At 37.0% G+C, this 19328-nt stretch overlaps 1 protein-coding gene across 1 annotated transcript; it reads left to right on the forward strand.

Annotated features, from left to right (window-relative positions):
• Positions 1-4569: 4569 nt before the first annotated feature.
• On the forward strand, positions 4570-16366 carry YIPF7 (Yip1 domain family member 7; the record flags this gene model as incomplete). Its single annotated transcript, XM_080343672.1, has 5 exons — positions 4570-4685; positions 5983-6149; positions 7855-8000; positions 12397-12578; positions 16134-16366. 5 exons carry the CDS (start codon positions 4570-4572, stop codon positions 16294-16296), a joined length of 774 nt encoding a protein of 257 aa, XP_080199798.1. The 3' UTR covers positions 16297-16366.
• Positions 16367-19328: the final 2962 nt, after the last annotated feature.

Below are 19328 nucleotides of genomic sequence, written 5' to 3' on the forward strand. Positions count from 1 at the left end.
CACTAAGATCTTTGGATTTCACTTTTTATTGGCCTCTTACACACTCTCTGAAGACTTGTAATAGGAAAGGATTAGGTTGTTACACTAGAAGTGTCTGAAGTTTATATGCATAACATCAATTTAGCAGACACTTTATATAATGTAAATAATCAATTTGGAAAAATATTTCATAGAAGTAGTAAGTGGAATACTTCTTTACAATTAAATTTTATTATCTTCTTTAGTAACATATTTTAATAATGTCCCACTTATAAAATAATTAATGGGCCCTTTAAATGTAAGTGATTGAGCTTAAGGCTTACTGAATCAATCCTTAATGTGATTAATTTTTACATTTGAAAAAAGCTATAGAATAATTATGATTTTCTCTAATGGATTCATCATAGTCATCAGTTAATGTTGAGTAACGAATACAGACTTATATAACTGATTCTGTAGCCAGAATTCTATAGTCTTTTCTGTCTTATCCCATTTAATCTTGTGGTATCCTGGGTTTTTTTTGGTTTGTGTGGTTTTTTTGTGTGTGTTTTTTTTTGTTTGTTTGTTTTTGTTTTTTGTTTTTTTTTCCTAAAAAAAAAGTTAATTACAATTTTTTAAAATGTTTTAATGACATTTGTAAAAAAAACTGAAAATGAAAATGTAAGCTTATGAAAACTGATGATATTTCATTTTTTCCTGCTTTGTTTACTTTCCTTTTCAGGAAAGATGGAAAAAGTTAGTAAAACAAGCCTAGCAGTTTAGTTTAGAGAAAAGGTTTTAATTTTTGTAGAAATTCTAATATTTTTCATCAACTCTGCTCATCTTTTTTACACTCATTGGCTTCAAGTCTCGTTTTCATTTTTGATTATTAGACCACATTGAAATAAATTTTTCCCATATTATTAACATCCTGTCTACCTGCTAGTCAAGTAAAGTGAGGTTACATTCTGTTCTAAAGCCTTGAGGTGTAACAATTTATTTTTTTCCTTTTTTTCTCATACCTGACAGCCTTCTCTAATGTGTTGTGTCAGTGATGGACTGAACATCAGGTACTTGAGGCTCAGTCACACCTTAGCTCAGTCTACTGACTTGTACCAGTAAATATCTACTGCGTGCTCCTTCGACACCAAACTTCGGCATTTAATATTTGCCATATCTATTGTGACCATGGGCATATGTTTTTCTTAGCCCCTCTCTGATCGTTTTCAGCCATATAATTTTTTTCACCTCCAAATGGTTTGGTTAGTCTTCAAGTCTGCCCCTGAGAAAATTAATTTTCTATTTGTAGTCTTTAAGACTAGAAAGGACCTGTGCTATCTAGTTTGTAGCCTTGGATAAACAAGGGTCACGGAACACTACTGAATTAATAGCCCACCTGAACTGAAATATAGTATCTCATCTGATCATCAGATGTCCAACACAGGAAACTTGCTAGCAATGTTGGGAAACTGCTCTTTTGGTCAACTGCTGTTGACACTGTGGAAATTTTCAAGCTTTTCTGCTCTGAGTTTTATTTTACTGTTGACTAAGAGCTTCAAGGATCTTTTTATTGTTTGTTGTCTATTTCACCCTACAGATTTGGGTAAAATCACCCTGTGACTGTCCCTGGTTGGTAGATTTTGCTTCAAAGTATCTTCTAGACAAAGTTTATAAAGCTTCTGTCCTATAAGACACCAGTAGAAATCCCCCTCTCTTTTACAATTTCATTCGAAAGACATCAGATGGCACTTATTTAATCAGTATAATGGTTGTCTCATTAGGCAGTGATGGTTCTATATTTATTGAAACAAAATCAAGTAAAATGTCTTGTATAAATATAGGTCATCAGTGGTTACCTTTCCCAACTACAGATCTTGTTAGAAAATAAATTAGGTTGAAATGAGCCAGCCACAAGGAGCAGCTCTAGGGCTCCATGTGTCCCATAGTCTGCACCATGGAAACATCTGCTAGCAAAGTACACCCAAGTAAAGGTATTTACCCTGCTCGTTTAACAGGTATTACTTATGGTTGAAACTTTAAAATATCTAACAGCTCTGCTCATGAGGGCTCCACCAGGACAGTTATAAATATCCACTTAAGAAAAAAGCTCTAAACTATAATGTAGATTATTGAGTTGAAATTTATAGAACAGTACTTGTTCATTTTGTCCTGCTTTCCTTGAAGATTCTGCTTATTGTTGTTAATTCTTGCTAAATGCTGGCCATGATATTGACAGGTTGTGGGTTTTTTTTCCTTCATATGCATCTGTTCAAAGATCAAATTTAGAATCTTATAAATAGCACTAAGCTCATCTCTGCTGAAGCAAGAGGATATTTTAGGTGTTCTCCAACATGTAAACTCAACAGACTGGAGTTTTCATAAAATATCTTGAAAAGTAAGTAAACTTATCTCCAAATTCTTTTGGAAAATAAGTATATCTTTCTACTACACAGATTGTAGCATACCTGGTTAAGTAATTATTTCATTCCAGATAGTGGCAGCAAAGAATCTTAAAGCCTTACTGGAGATGAACTATTGGGGTAGAAGTACCCACTATTTTTTTTTAATATTCCATGTAAAATCCTTATTGAACAAATGCTTAACTGGTATGTAATTCCAAATAAAACCACAGGACATAGCTTAGTACAATTAATTTGCATTAATTCATATTTATAGTGTTAAAAACTATTTCTCTTCTAAATTTGGAAATCCTGCATGATCGGTCAGCAGTTAAGAAAATAATATTATATAAGTATAACTTCTACTTTGAATGCTGTAGCTAAATTAAGGAGTTGTGTCCCCACGGATTAGTCTGTTTATGGGATGCATTGTAGAAATTGCAGCATTTCGAGGTCCCTGATGAAGTACTAATCTTGATAACTTTTAGGTTGTGAAGAGACATACAAAGATCTTTTCCATAAGTAGTGTGTCCTTGATAAATACAGAGATAATTGAGTGTAACTGTGAGGTGAAAAGTGTATTTTGCCAATGGCATTTGGAAAGTTGGAAAAGAGGGCAAAAGTGGAGAAAACAGGAAGTGTTAGGAGAGATTAATATCTCACATGATAATCTAAGTAAATTGGTTATCAGTCAGACGTTACATAACTTCTCTGTGTGTTTTAGGAGTTTAACTACAGAAATGCCAGCCAAGTGGTGAAACACGTGGATACGTCTGTGCATTTACAGGCAAATCCTGCTCAGCCCTTTCCCTAAATCACTGAGAAACTTTAGATGTGAGGAGAGAGGGCTCAGGGGCATCTCCTTAGAGAATGTAACTACCTGATGGGAGGGAGCAAAGATGACAAAGCCAGGTTTTTCAGAACCCAGTTGGACACAGCCCTGAGCATCCTGCTTAATGGCCTTGCTCTGGGCAAGGGGTTGGACCGTGTGATCCCAGAGACCCCTCCAGCCTCAACCTATTGGTGGCTGGGGACTCCCTGAACCCGTGTGCTGCTATGAGCAGGTGTAACACCTTTGCTGCCGGTGGCTCGCGTAAAGGTAACAGTGAAGTGAAACAGTCGGCCTTTAATCTTGTGGCTGCTTTTACTGAAGCCATGAAATTGCTTGTCTTGGTAGACCTGGCAAATCTGAAGCTGTTTTCTGGATTTGTAGTCAGCCATGCTAATAATATAAGAAGCACCTAGACCAAATCTAAGAATCAATAAAATTATCTTTGCAATTTAAATTACACTATAATGCCAAAAGGTATGTGATGCTTTACAGAATCAATGTGCTTCATTTCTTACGTTGTTTATTTATGACCGAGACAATCAGTCCTATCTACATGCAAGGTATGTGAAATGGGCCCCATGTGTGCAAAATTCAAATCATTACAAAAGCAGGAGTGACCCCATACTAGGTTAGTCACTATGTAGAAAGGAAGACAGACAAGTTGTTCCTTTTTCAATCTAATCAGTCTGTACCTATGGAGCAGAACCATAGGTCAACAAGACTGAAAGACGTGTCTTCGTTCTTGCTATATTTTTTAAACTTTCCAATTGATCATGCAGTATGCTATCCTCTTCAAAATCATGTAGCTAACCAATGAGAACGTTTATCTGGTACTCCTAATATGCCAGCTACAGTGTTTTTAAACACAAATCACAAATTCTGTGACTGTATTTGTATTTTTCCAGTGTTTTATGGTGGTCATATATAGTGGTGCAAAGCACAAATAGCTGAAAATAATGATTTATTTTGAAATCCAAAATACATTTAAAAACATTAAATTCTAAGCATTCAGACATGGCCACAATTTTTCTTTAAAGAAGGAAAATGAACTGTTTAAAACAATAGTTTATTTGATATATATCTTCCAAAATTACCTAAGTTATTTTTGCTAAAACTAACAAGACAGGAAGTCTTATATACAACTTATAAATTAATATACAGTAATTAATGATAAAAGAAGATTAATTTCTCTTGTTATAAAAATAGAGAGTCCTTTTTTGTCACTTCCAAATTATCATGAGTTTCTATGGAATGATTCTTCTGAGCTTGTGGCTTTAAGGTTTATTGTTTTCATTTCAGCGTAGGACAGTTCAAAACATAGATACTGGCTTGTTCCAAAGGCTATTTTATCAATACTTACAACATTTTTTTCCAACCAGAATGACAAATTTTGAGCAGTTTCACATCGACTTTTACCAGTCCAATTATACCATAGATGACCAGGAAGAAGGTTACAACAGTTACGGGTCTAATGAAAACCTCTGTGGAAGCAGAAAGTAAGTACGCCAAAACAACAACAACAACAACAACAACAACAACAACAACAACAACAACAACAACAACAACAAAGAGATAAATGAGAGAATGACAAAAAACCATCATGCAATTGCCAAAAAACGATTGCATAATGAATTCAGTGGAAGTTTTAGTAGATGAATGCAAGTCATAGCAGTAGCAAGACAGAAAGAATCTTATTATTTCTTTTTAGTTTGTTGGGGTTTTTTTGTTTTGTTTTGTTTTTTGTTTTGTTTTGTTTTTTAATATTTTTTTAAACCTATTGGTGACTTCCTATTGGTGACTTCTGCCCCTGGAAGAGGGAAAGAAGTTCTGAGAGTTTCCCCTTAAGGAGATTTCTACACAAGGTGGGAGGTTGGGTGTTGCTGCAACTTCCCTGTTCAGCACCTGGCGGATCTGGCTGACCCTGGGTCTTGCAGTGGGGAACAAAGGGCAGGAGACCAGCCCAGGCCAACAGTGTTCCTCCCTGCCATGCATTTACACCTCCTGGCAAAAAATCTGTGGATGTCACTGGCTGTTATACATATATTGATTTCAGTCAAATTAGAGTTCAGACTTGGTTTATGCCTTCTGGTCATAGAGAAATAAAATAATCTAGAATAATAATTAGGGAATCACAGAAAACACAGCAGGAAAGATCTTCCAGAGATCTTCTACACTTTCCCCAAGGCAGAATTTCTTATAATTATACCTGTCTTTGTAAAGGACTGTGTTCCGTGCCACTTTTATATTCACAAATGTTGCAGGTTGTTTACCTAATTGGAGTGACAGAGCTTCCTGTTAGAACTGTTGAATTTGGGGCACATAGTGCTAGTAATTCCTTAAGCTCTTTATCAGATTCAAGAAAAATAAATTATCTAAAGATATGGCTCTTTTAATAGCAATGTAGACATGCCTGAGGAATGTCACCAGGATGCTTGGTGGAAAAGTCAGAAATGCCTAAATTTGTGGGTGTCCTCAGAACTCCTCAGCCACAGCCTGGGGGCTTGTCCTCTGTCATTGCTGGACAAACACAGAAGTGGGTGTGATGAGCTGCAGCGTGCTGGCAGGCCAGCAGGAACATCGTCTGCTTTTGGTGTTGGTTGCAGTGAAGGGAAGGAAAGCTGTTCTCAGCAGCTCACTACACACAGTGATCACTGTGCCCAGAAAATTTTCCAGATTCCACAAAATGAAAACAGTTGAAGATGTATACCAAGGCACACAGGCTAGCAGCTTTAAGCAGTTGTGAAGTTGCTCATTGTAGTTACTTGTTTTGCTGTGATTTTCTTTTTGTTCTAGGAGCCAAACAGAAGAGCAGCCTCCAGCCACAGCTTTTGCCCCGTCAGAAATGCTTCTGCCCTCTCAGAGTTACACGGGTCAGATTTTGCAGCCAACGTACAGTCCTGACACTCTCTCTTATCTCAGTTATGCTGATGGATTTGAAGAGGAACCTCCTTTGCTAGAAGGTAAAATAAACCCATGGACGATGTGTGTGGTTCCTGGGGGTGCCTATGCTTTTCTTTGCTAGCTGGTGGCAATCGCTAGAGAAACTTAAGTAGAGCTGCCAAGTTTGGCTGTGCCAACTTCAGCCAACAGCCCCTGGCCCCCAAACCTGCATTTTCTTATATGAATTTGCCGTGGATTCATTTAGCCTTATGGCATATATAGCATACACTTCACTACCACTAGATGACAGCATAACAAAACGTTTTGTGTTAAAGTTTCCAAATAGTTTTTCCACTCTGTGTTTATCCTGCATACATATTGGAAAATCTATAATTAATAAATATTACAATAATCCTTTTTGCATAACTAGTAATAAACTTCATAGTTTGAAATTGCTAAATAGCTTGTTTCAGTGTGAAAGAAATTGAGAAATTTCCTTTCAGCTTCAATTAGTTGGTCATTCAACTGCACAAACAATATAATTCATTATTATGATTGAACCATCTCATATGCTAGTGGCTGATTTTATAGTTTACAAAATACTTGTGCTGCATTAAAAAAACCAGATAATTTCTTTTTATTATTTCAACTTATAAAAAGAGCATATTCAGCCTGCTTTTGCATACTAGAAGGCAAGTGGGGTTTTTATTACTAAAAAGATACTACTACTGCCTTAAAAACAGCAAGTATCTGTTTGAGATAGATAACTGCTAGATTTCTATCTGTCAGACTTCCAAGCATTTAACTCCACAGGCAGTCCAGCCTGTGAAAAGGATGTCGAAATAAAACTGCTTCTGATCTGCAGGGCTTCAGAGATGTTCCTATCTGTGTACCACATAAATCTGACCAAAGACACACATTTTAATAGAGAATAACTTTATTTATATAATGTTTTGACTCAGCTCAAGGTAACGGATTTGTGGAATAAGGTAAAGACCTACTTGGCTTTACAAACAGATCTAACACATTGTCCATCTTGGTAGTTCTGGCACCCAGTTCTGAACCTAACTTTTCCCTTATGGGACCATCTCAGGGAAGATAATTACTCGTACAAGCTGAAGTGAAGTTGCAAGAGAAATCTTTGCCCCAGTAAAGTTAATGGCAGATTTCCCATTGACTTTAATGAAGAAGAATCTTGTTCTGTTTCTAGGGGTCCTCAGTAACTGCTTTTTAAATGCAAAAAAAAAAAAAAAAAAAAAAGCTTATAAAGCAGTGCACAAAGTATTATTAACTTGCCTTGAAGGGAAGAATGTCATTTTTAAGTACCTGTGGCAGTTCAGGCTTAAGACACATCTCTTGTCAGATTTGCCAGAATTAAAGCATATATCTCTGTCCCTGGTGTTCTAGAATATCTTGAATTCTGCAGTTACTGTTAATTAGCATATTTTTCAACATCTAAGTTAGTGTGGCATTAGATAGATGTGTTTTAAATATAGGAAAAACAAATATTAACTCAAAAATGCTGAGGGCATTTTTTAGTTTGCTGCCTAAAATTGGATTTAATAAATTAATGTTTCAATTTAGAATCAGAGCTGACTCTCAAATATACTGGATATATAGCAGGGACAGTATATTCCTACTACAGAATGCATCATCCTACAATGTCATCTTCATTAAAGCAATTAATTTTGTTGCTTGTTTTGGCTTTGTGGCATCAAATGGGTTTCTGTGAAAGTGTTGTGTTTTCTTGTGAGCAATTAACTATCCCGGAATTTCTCGTTGCAGAACTTGGGATCAATTTTGAGCATATATGGCAAAAAACGTTAACAGTTCTAAATCCAATGAAGCCTGCAGATGGCAGCATTATGAATGAGACAGACCTCACCGGACCTATGGTCTTCTGTTTGGCCCTTGGAGCAACATTGCTGCTGGTTGGTTGTGGTAGAAATCTTAAGGGATTTCTTTTGTAACAAGTTAATATCGGGGTGATGATGCATGTGAAGTTGCAGAAAATGTAGTGTGGGCATAGAATGAGTCAATTGCTACCATTCATTCTGAGGTTATATATTAAAAAGTCTCCTTGCTTTGAAAGTATCTGCATAAAGTTTAAATGTAATGTAGGTGTAATAGAGGTGAAGTGATGTGTTACTTCCAGTGGAAATAAAAGACCACACCATTTTTGGGGGCGAGATTTGATATGAACAAAGAACAGATCTGTGCAGTGTATATCCTGAGTAGGCTCTGAACACCCAAAGCACAGGAATGTGCAGTAGGTAAGGACCTAACAAGGAGGCTTTAAAGGAGGGAAGAAAAAGGTATAGCAGACCAGCCCAGCTTTTCTACAGTTCTTGTTGCTGTTCTGAAATTATCTTCTCTCAATGTTATTTTGGAAACTGCAAAGTTATTAAAAACAAACAAACAAACGAAACAATAAAAAAAACCTATAATAATTCAAAAAAGAAAATGGAAACAGCCTCATCCCTCCTGCTCACGTTTGCAGTACCATCCTATAAATTTTACTAGTGCTTTCTTAATTTATATTATTCTTCTACATCATCTGTGTTTAACCTTTTTCCTCTTTATGAATATAGCTTTCCTACAGGAGAAAAGGTGAACAGGGTTTGTGCAGTACTCCAAATTCATCTATTTATCACTGACAACAGGGGCTCTACAGTGCTGCTGAAGTACAGCTCTGATTGTTGGCAGCAATTCATCAGGCAAGGATAAGGTGGGACCATTCTGGGAAGGGCTTTACGGCTCTAGCAGTGAGGTGAGAGAAATGGGACTCTAATTCTCCATTTCCTCTGTGATAAATAGTGCTGAATCAGAAGATTCTTGCAAGTTCTTATGCAATTTACTGTCAGTGCAATACCTTGAATGTGCAAACTGCAATATAAATGGCAAATATGATTATTATTTATGTCCCTATAAATATAAAAGTCTCTTAAAAGGATGGAAAAGGCAGGAGGAAGGGGAATAAAAGGAAAAGCACATGGGAAACTAGAGAAGACAGGCTATTTTCCATCTAAAGAAAAAAAGGTAGGAGGAGAATAAAAGGAAAACTGACTTTAATTGGGAAAATGGAAGACAAGGTAAAAGAAAGAAATAATTAAAAAAAAAATGTTACTGTTGATTTTGCTCCCTGGATAGCCAACAATTATACTGAATATTAAACTACTAATATTGAAACAAAGTACTTTAATTACTATATTTGTTCTGGGATATTAATCATTTTACATGTCCTTAGAAAAACAACTATTTTCAGTGCTCCAGTTGTAGGCCAGCAGAACTCCTCTGGTACAATCTAATGTTTTTTGTGTCACAGCTTCATGGCAATATGTTTATGGGATTTCCATGGGCCACCTTATAAATTCAGGCTTCTCATTCTATCTTTGATACATTTGAATACTAAAGTGTCTCTTCAGCTGTGTAAGCTGTGATATCCTTCTGTACTTGAGTAATTATCTTCTAATAGCACCAGGAACATAATTTGCTTGAGAGCTTGTTTCCAAAAATAATTTATAAATTTTATTAAGTTCCAGCTTTTTAACTATGGAAAAATATGCAAAGATATTCTTCAAATGATAGCAGTTCTTTCAGAGTAGAGAGAAAAAGAGGAAAGGGTTGTTAGCCTGGCAGCAGGACTTGATCTTCCTCATCCTGGCATAAAGAGGGCAGCTCCGCTGCAGCAGAAAAACAACCGCAGTGTGAAAGTTAGCAGAAGCCTGAGCCTCAGCTGCTTTGCATTTTACAGTCGTACGTACAAAATCAGACTTCCTCATCCACTTAAACTAAGGATAGTAGAACCCACTCTAGGCAGATGCAAACAAGCACACAAAGTCTGACTTTCTTCTAACCTTGTTCCTTCCGCAGGACAAATTTAGCTTTTTCAATTCATCGAAGCCTGCCAGACTAATCAAGCCTGATTCTGGTTATGCTTGCATCACTATGAATTGAGTGTATTTCCGCATGTGTGAGTCAATATACTTACATATGTTAAGAAAGGCTAGAATTGGAACCAGCATGTTCAGCTGCTTTTTTTCTCTCATTCCCCTGCACCACAAATCAAATATTTCGCCAAGCAGAGATTTCAGTTAGCTGCTAGTGCTGGTGCTCCCTTCATCTCTGTCTCAGTAATTCCTAATCTTAAATTAAGCTGCTAAATAGTGCTGTGTGGAATGATCAAGTACACTGAAACAAAGAGATTAAACATTTGCCCCAAACCATTGTGGATGTTAAACTTACTACAAATCTTTAATAAGTGAAATTGTAATTGATAGTGATCTGAGCTAGTATTGCTCTTTCACGCTATCTCTAGCTATCATTAATTGTATTTGGTGAAACAATTTTTCCTGATTATTTTATACCAGTAGTATGCAAAGGCCAGCAAAAGACTGTGTACTGAAACAGGAAGATTTCTGATGCTGTTAGTTCAGGAATAGATTATTCCTTTATGGTGGAACATGGTGGCAGGGAAAAGGCCAATACTCGGAATGTTGCAAGGACATAGGTAACGTGCCTGTATCTGACCTAACTTTTAGGCCTGGAACCAGAGAAAAGCTCAGCAGTGAGCCAGGTCAAGCTGAAAACAGTCTGACAGTGCTGATGTAGATTCAGGGCTTATTAACTGGGGCTGCCTTTCACACACAAGCATGCACTGCTCTCCAGCTGGAGCTGATGAGCTGTCACCAGCCCACAACATTAGGACATTAAGATTCTATCATCCCTAGATTAAGCTCTCTCTGCTGTGTTGCTTTATATCTGTCCAGCTCAAACACCGCTGGCATTCAGTCATCAGCTTCCACCCAAATGGATGCAGGAAGAAGGGGCAGAGGAGGGTTCTCAAAGTTTTTTGACTGGACATTTTAGTAAAATGTATGGATAAGTATAGTGGGAGGTTTTCTCAATCTTCCTTAGCCATCATGAAAGAGATACTTGTGAATATTGCAAGCCATAAAAAAGTTTCAACGATGTTTTCACTTTGTCCATTTCAAGAGAATCCAACCACAAGCTACAAAATTTTCAGGAAACTGAGATCCTTTCGATTCTCATGTGGTTTATCATATGCAATATATAATGTGTGCAATATATAGATGTGTGTTCATGCACAAACACATCTGTGTTTTAAGTATGCATACATGTATTGTTATATGTTAGGAAGGTGATGTGTGTGGCACTTCATTTGAGAAGATTATTCTATGGTCCTAAGTTAAGGGTTGAGTCCCCAGTTTGAGCTTTCTCCTTCATATGCATGTTATCGTTAAGATACAGAGTTCCAAGACAAAGGAAAAACAAAACCATCTTCATCCCAATCACTGTTAATTTCTGATGTAGGAATGTTTATTTCTGGTGTACAAATGTGAAAATGACAGTATTGTGTAGCAAACGTTCAGTATTTCATTTGTTTAAAGCTTGAAGAGAGGAAAAAAAAATTAACAGGCTTTTGTGAATGTTCATTTTTGAGAGTGAACAATGCCCTCATGCCTGGAGGTGATCCTTCAAAATGATGGCAGGAGATGAAGAAATCAGTGGTGCTGTGGCTACTGTTGCCTGTTGTACTAGCTTTGTGTGTAAATTAGAAAACATCAGGCTCCAGGCTGTCAGGCTGGTACCTTTCACAGGCACTAAATTCACACAAAGGAATAAAACTTGGAAGAAAAAAAAGTGTGGGTTTGGTTTTTTTTTGTTTTTTTTTTTTTTCATTCATTGGAATGAAAAAAGAACACAAGCTGACAGTTACTGCTCAGGTTTATTTTGAAATGAACATGTTGTATTGATCTAAGCACAGAGATGTGCCTTTCTCATGGTAGTCAAGAGAAAGAATGGGCACATTCACCCTGAAAAAACAGCATACTTTCCATGAAGTTGTACTAGTTTTTTGCAAGCCTGCTTAAAGCTGAAGGTTTGTAATAAATTGTGTAACATCATTTTACTTAGGGCACTTTTCCACAGCCCCATATAAACCTAGTAGAAAGATGTTTCCTGGCACTAAAATGTGCTTTCCATTACTTCTCAGGTTGTTAAAACTTAGACCTTTCCAAATCTCTCCAAACAATTTCCATCCTGTTCAGCGCCCAATTTCATTAAGAGTGAGAATCAGTCTTATAACTTTAAATTAGCAACAAGCACATTCTCATAATTGTACCTTGGAGATTTTTGATGCAAAAATCTCCCCAAAATCATGGTTTACAATCTAACTGATGTAGGTGAAGTGGAGAGTGTCAACAAGAAAAAGTAACAAAGCTAGTGCTTGCCTTCTCTCTTCTCCCACTGCTTTGTGATCACTTGCTTGCTTCTGACACTTCATGCTACTTATATTTATTCCAGGCAGGAAAAGTTCATTTCGGCTATGTGTATGGCATGAGCGCCATTGGGTGCCTTGCCATGCATGCCCTGCTGAACCTGATGAGCGTCCCAGGAGTCTCACATGGGTGTGTTGCAAGTGTCTTGGGCTATTGCCTGCTGCCCATGGTGATCCTGTCCTCTTCTGCTGTCATCTTCTCACTACAGTAAGTACCAGTGTATGGCAACAGGTATCATATGGAGGACAGTAAGTCAGGAGTCTGGTGTTATGCTAAACACTTTGTAAATTCTTATGTAGTGAATTGTGGCATTGGAAACTGTGAAGAAAAACATCATTTTGTTTGTTGTGTTTGGGTGGAAATTGACAAAACTGAACTGTGTGTGAGAGGGGTGATATATATTCATTTTAGTATGAGTTCTTAATTCCCTTGTTTCTCACTTGGACTGAGAGTGGCTTTGATTTTTACAGCAGCCTCAAATGTGATTTTTGCTTTGCAGATCAAACAGTGGTCATACTCAGTTAACAATTTTAAAAGCGACACCCAGATTTTGGTTTTATACAGCTGGCTCTGCTGTTCCCTTTTTGTTCACAGTATCAGGTTCTCATCCTTATATTTCCTTTCCTTCTGTAGACCAGCTTCTGTGTGACAGAATGAAATAATCAGTCAACCCTTGTTTGACTTGGAGCACTAGAACAAGGGTTTAAGATGTAGTAGACTTGTATAGTCTGAGGTATAGTTATGATGTAATTGCAAATCTGAAATTAGCTTTGAAAATCTTGAAAAACCAAATGTGTGGTGGCAAATGTATCTGTGTTTGTGGGTGGGTGTTCAGTAATATACTTATGAATAGGAAATTTGTATGTAAGCCTCTCCCTCCTCCTTCTGTAAGCCTTTTGAGATACAGACTGTGTTTACCTCCCTGTTCACATAGAGCAAAGTACAAGGAAGCTCCAGATCTTGCTTGAAGGCCTTGAGCAGTACTTTTATCCACCATTAACATGTTATTAATCATGATCCCTCTCCTTAGTCTTTGTTGTTCATTCACATTTTCAACTCCCTAATCTGTAAAGTATAGGACTTGGCAGCTGATGAATAAGAAAATGGCCCTGCTTTTTTCCTTTGGAAAAGCAGCAATTTTATGAATGTGTTTATTATTTTTTAAGGAAATTATATAGTGGGATCAAGATTTTGGCACAATCCTTGTTGTGCGTTTCAGTGGAGTGATGATGGTTTAGTCTGATCATATTCCATGTATTAAAGTGTTTCTGAGCTGTCCTTGATGAGATGAACAGTAGAGACACTGAAGAAGCTATTTATCATCTGTTCTCCTACACTTCCCATATTTTCTTGATTAACCTGTTTAATAATCCACCCTAATAAAAGGTGAAGACATGTAATTGCAGGACAGATGGGGCAAACTCCAAACCAGCTGTTACAATGGTGCAGAGTACTGTTGGCTTTACAAGGAATACTCAACCATACACTGCACATTTGTAAAATGCTGTGAATTTACAGAAAACACGTATTTTGAAAATCTTGAAATGTTATACTGTGATAACATTTACAAATGTAAACCACTGGTTAACTATTACAAACATGATATTAAAATTAAGTGGCAACTTTTAAATCCAGCATACATTTCAATATTTTTAATTTTAAAACTCATTTAAAATGGCAAAGACAGCAATACATTAACATTTTTTTTCCTAGTATTTGTAAAAATGTTATTTCTGTCCATTTCAAATTATAAAGAACAGAGTGGTCAAGCCATATCCTTGACCAAACAGTGAAGGAAAGAGTGTAAGAATGGAGAAAGGAGTTCCTTTTCCCAGCTGATGCAGATGATGTGACATTTGCCCTTCTCACATACTTGAGGATTTGGCCCTGATGGACATGCCAGACACAAGCTCTCTGCTAAAGCCAGACCATTCCTTTTGGCAGTAACATGCTGTTAGATCAAGGACCAAATTTATAAAAGCACAGAAATTTCTCTTGGCTCTGATACGTTTAATGTCACCTTTCCATCCTGCTCACTGCCAATCCTGAAACAAACCATGAGAGACCATTGAACTTCAATGCCAGACAGAGCAGCCACATCTCTAAATTGTACCACCTTGTAAGAGCCCCCTAAAGAGTCGTTATACAGGCTGAAAATTGTCATCACACAGTATGTTCCTGTTATGTCCCACCCCTCTGCCAGCAAGGATACCTGCTCAAAGAGCCACCTATACCAGCTGTGAACTTTTGGCTAGCTGTTGAAGTGAGTGTCTTAGCATCTCCACTTGGAGCAGGAACTTGGTTCACAGAGCCCTATGTAGTTTCCTTGAATGCTACTGTATAGGTTTAAATGAACATTTAAACTGAGGACATTAAATCACACAGTCCTTAATGTTTGATTTCCAATCAGTTGAAGTTGCAATGCAGTGTTGATGTACCTTAAAATTAATTCTCTCCTTTCTCCCCCAAAGTCCCAAGACCTGAGAACACCAAGTACCTTAAATGGCCCGGAGACTGGATTGCCGAGGAATGAACTGTTTTATGTGTTGTGATTGCATTAAATAGACTAAGTCGATTAAATAAGGAGAGATCTTGATTTAATTGCAATAATAATATTAGTAGAGTTTATTTCTGATAAATGGACCTAAGTAAGTATTTGTAGTCTGTTTCTCACAGTTCTGTTTTGCTGGTAGTTTGGAAGAGCAGGACACCAGGAAGTCCTTTAGCAAATGACAGAGGGTCATTCATTCTCAAAGTCCTTGAGACTGACACAGTGAAACTACACAGTGCAGCCGATCTCATTATGTACATCACCAGTGTATTATGCACTTTATCTCATACATTTTACAGAAGCAGGCTGCAAACACAGAGTGCAAATAAAACATACGTGAAATGATATTTATTGGCAAGATTTTGTTGCTGCAGGGTTTAATAGTGGGCTCTCTGTAATCTGCAGGAATATTTCAGTGGGCTTTTGACCATAGTCCCATAATCATCAGCTCTCCAGGCCACCCTGAGCCTGAGAGGTGGCAGAATGGAACTTCAGAAGGACTCAGCTGTCAATGAGGGGCAGTGAGGAAAGCCACCATCCTTTGGGTGTGCAGAGAAGGATGCAAGGATGACGAAAAAATATTTTTCTTCAGTAGTTCGTCTCTCATCCCTTACTTTCTACTCAATGTGTACTCTTTTTTAAAAGACCCGTTGAGCTTTCTCCTGGGAGGCAGTCAACATCTTCCTGCATAGTCAGTTGAGACAGGATTCTTTGAGTCTCATTGCCTCTCCTCAGAATCCAAGGCACACTTAAAAGTCATACCGTGTGTTACAAAAACACAACTCCTCCAGGCCATCAGGCTGCCTGATGGAAGAGTAGATCTGTAGTATCATTTTAGATCCTAACAAATTCTACAAGATGATTTGGGCTGCAATAGGACCTTTGCTAACTTTAATTTTAAACTTCAGCTGCTGCGTCTGCTGGAACCCCAGAAGATTTAATTGGAAATGCACTTGTCCTTTTAGGAGTACTCTTAATGAAGCTGCTGCTTTTATCCATGCTGAAGAAATTACCATTTTGTTTCCTGTTACTATTTTGATTTGTTTTGCAGGCTTGACTTTCATTATGTCAGTCAGTCCCTGGTTCTTCCAGTGACGGTTACCTTATCAGTAACAAGGTGCTAGACATGAACTTGAGTTTGATAAGATTTGATGCTACATTTACTAACAATGGGACTCTGTTGTGTTTCTTTTTTTTTTTCTTCCTCCTAGGGGGATCCTGGGAACTTCATTAGCTCTGTTTATTATTGGATGGTGCAGTTTGTCAGCCTCCAAAATTTTTACCTCTGCATTGGCTATGGAAGGACAGCAGCTTCTTATCGCATACCCATGTGCTTTACTTTATGGACTTTTTGCACTTCTAACTGTATTCTGAGATGTATTTTCAGGTAGACCTATTACAGCATGTTTATGGTTGTTGGACACGCATGGGGTTATCTACTTATTTTTAGATTGCCTAGGATTACATTAAGTTCCATTAACAAAATTAGATTATATGGCTTACCTTTTATTTGCCTAATGGCTGATAATGCAATAAAAAATCAAGCTAACAGGTGGATGACTTCAATAATGGTGTTTTGAAAGTCTTACAGCTTAAAGAAAAACATCTGTATTGAGAAGGTAGCAAAAGTGAAAAAAAAAATAAATTATCATTAAAAATATATTTTTTGATTGTTTAATATATAATACATGTACCAGAGAGTAACTGGAAAGCAATATTGTAAATAAAAAATCTAGTAAATCAAGTGAAAATAAATATGATTTTGTTTCCAAAAAAGTACTTTGCCATCTCATATGATTACTAATTAATATCCAGAATTTATGTGTGTGTATTTGTGGGGTTTTTAACAAAAGACTGAGTGGCCTGGAGTTGTGATGTTGAAGAATTGTCCAAGAACAGGTTGCTGCAACAGAGGGCAGAAACTAGAAATGTCATCTTGGGTTTGTTTGTTGTTGTTTTGTTTATTTGCTTGTGTTTTTTTCTTTTTTTTTTTTTTCCTAAGAGGTGTTGCTGTCCAAAACACTATGTACTCTTTGTAATATGCAGTAGTATTAGATTTTAAAATAGCCACTAAACCACTGCCTGCTGTCACTGCAGAAAAGCATCACACAAAGCAAAGGCAACTCCTAAAAATGTTTCCTGAAAGGCAGAACTGCGTTTGAGCAAGCAAAATACAAATCTCCACAATTTTATCTGTCCTCCAAAAAATCTATTCACTACTTTTAGTTTTACAGGAACCTAACATTTTTATAATAGCAATGAAGCACAGAATGCACAAGACGATGTTTCAAAATATAATATTAGAAGCATCAAGCCATCAAGAGGAAATGGAGATGTGTGTGCAGTCATAACAAGAACAAAATCCAGTAAGCAGCGGTAGAAAAAATGAATGCAGCTGTAGAAAGGGCTAGGGAATCTGTGAGAGAGGCTATGGAAAAGAAATAGATGAAATAAAGGGAAATGTGAAGGAAATAAACGGCAGCAGGGTCCTGATACTGCAAACACTTAGGCAGAAGCTTAGCATGGTGAATGTGCTGAAGAAAAAATAAAATGAATTGTCTTCCTAATCCTTTTCAAGTCAGAGGTAAATTAGATGATTGGGTTGTCCTCAAGGTAGTGATTCTGTTTCTGAATTGAAAGAGCCTTTGGTAAAAATATTTCCCATTGCTGACATATTTGGTTTTTGAAGAACTCTTGTGCAAACTGTTCTGGAATTCATTTTACTGAACTGCCCTTCAGACTAGGGATGAGAAGAAGTAAAAAAAAGGTAGTGTGTACTTAGTCAATTCCTTAAAAAATCAAACTCATTTATGGAAAAATACTTGGTGCATGTATCCATTTCTTTGTTGCAAGGCTAGGAACACAGTCGCAGAGAGGCAAAGTTGGAGTCATGACCCCAGCATAAACTGTGGCTGTAACTAGGCAGGACCCAGTTGCATTTAAGTGGGAAGTGTGTGAATTTGGAAGATCAGCATTTGCAAGCATGAGAGGTTTGGCCCTGCTGTATCAGGGAGTAAATTTTGCACTAATGAGGCACAGATAAACATGTCAAGTGACTCTGGGGTGCAGTTAGAAAATCAGGCAGTTTGATTTACCATGCAACAATAGCATTCTTGTGTCTGAATAGGGAAAGATTCATATGGTTGCATTTCTTCTGAAGTTCAGAAAAGATGGTTTAGCAACATTTAGGTCCATTTTTGTTCTACATTTCCTATTGTCATTCATACTACCTAAAACAAGTATAAAATGGCTTTATTCTTCAGCACTTTATATTCATTTTCATCCTGATATGCATAATACAAGTGGCAGGGGAACTAGTGAATCAAGCCATCAATTTGTCTTTTGATGTCATAGACAAGTGAAATTACTTATGGGGAAAACTAACAACTTGAATTTTTGCCACAACATTTACAAAGCAAATGCTAGTCTACTTACAGTTTTATATTTATTCTCTCAGAATTTAGAACTTTTTTCTTTTCTTCACTGAGATGCATCATCATTGTTTTTAATGCTAACTTCTTAATTTCTATCACTGCCCTTGCTTTACTGTTTAGCCATGCTTGATTTCCTTTTACCTGTTCCCAAGGGATTTCCAGCATATGATATGCACTGGTGTTGTGCTCCCAGTATGGTGTCCTTCAGGGATCTCTATGCTACCTGTGAGGATTTAAATCTCTTAGCCATCCTTCTTTGTCTTCTTTTAAGAAAGAGTCCTCATTTTTACATAGCTCTCCTTTCTGAAGGTCAGCACAGCCATAGTGATGCTTTTGGACCTATTATTCTGTGTATTTCCTGAATCTAAAAATACTATGGTCACTATTATAAGGAATTACTTCCTCAAAAATAAATACTATTTTGGTCTAAGATCAATTCGATACTTGTATATTCAGTAATATACTCTTGTTCTGCCTCTCTGGATAGGTCTTCTGAACACCATCTAGCTTTTCTGTATTGTCTCTTGTCTGGTCCATTGTATTTCACTCCCTCACATCATTCCATGAAAGTTTAAATACAAGTCTGGCAAGCTGTTACATTTTACTTCCCAAAGAGAGGATTATAAAATAGCAATGGGTCATGGACCTATTTTTAATTCATGCTTCTGACCCCTAAGATTTAAAAAAAAAAGAAAAAAAAAAAATCATGAGACTTAAACATAAGCTTCAAAGAAAAAGGGAGAAAAAAACCATGGTCTTGGAGGGTACAAGTTTCTAATCAGTCATTGTTTTCTTGATTTTTATAGCACACACATGGAAGCTCAATTCTGAATGTTCATTCACATACAAAATAGGCACTTATTTAATTCCTTTCTGTTATTTTGAATGGTGATACCAGTGTTGGACACAGGCAGTATAGGAGATGTATAGGAAATGAAGTGCTTGCCTGTCCTCCACTGCACTTCTTGTGTG

The sequence above is a fragment of the Nesoenas mayeri genome (genome assembly GCF_963082525.1).
Source record: "Nesoenas mayeri genome assembly, chromosome: 4".
Lineage (NCBI taxonomy): Eukaryota > Metazoa > Chordata > Aves > Columbiformes > Columbidae > Nesoenas > Nesoenas mayeri.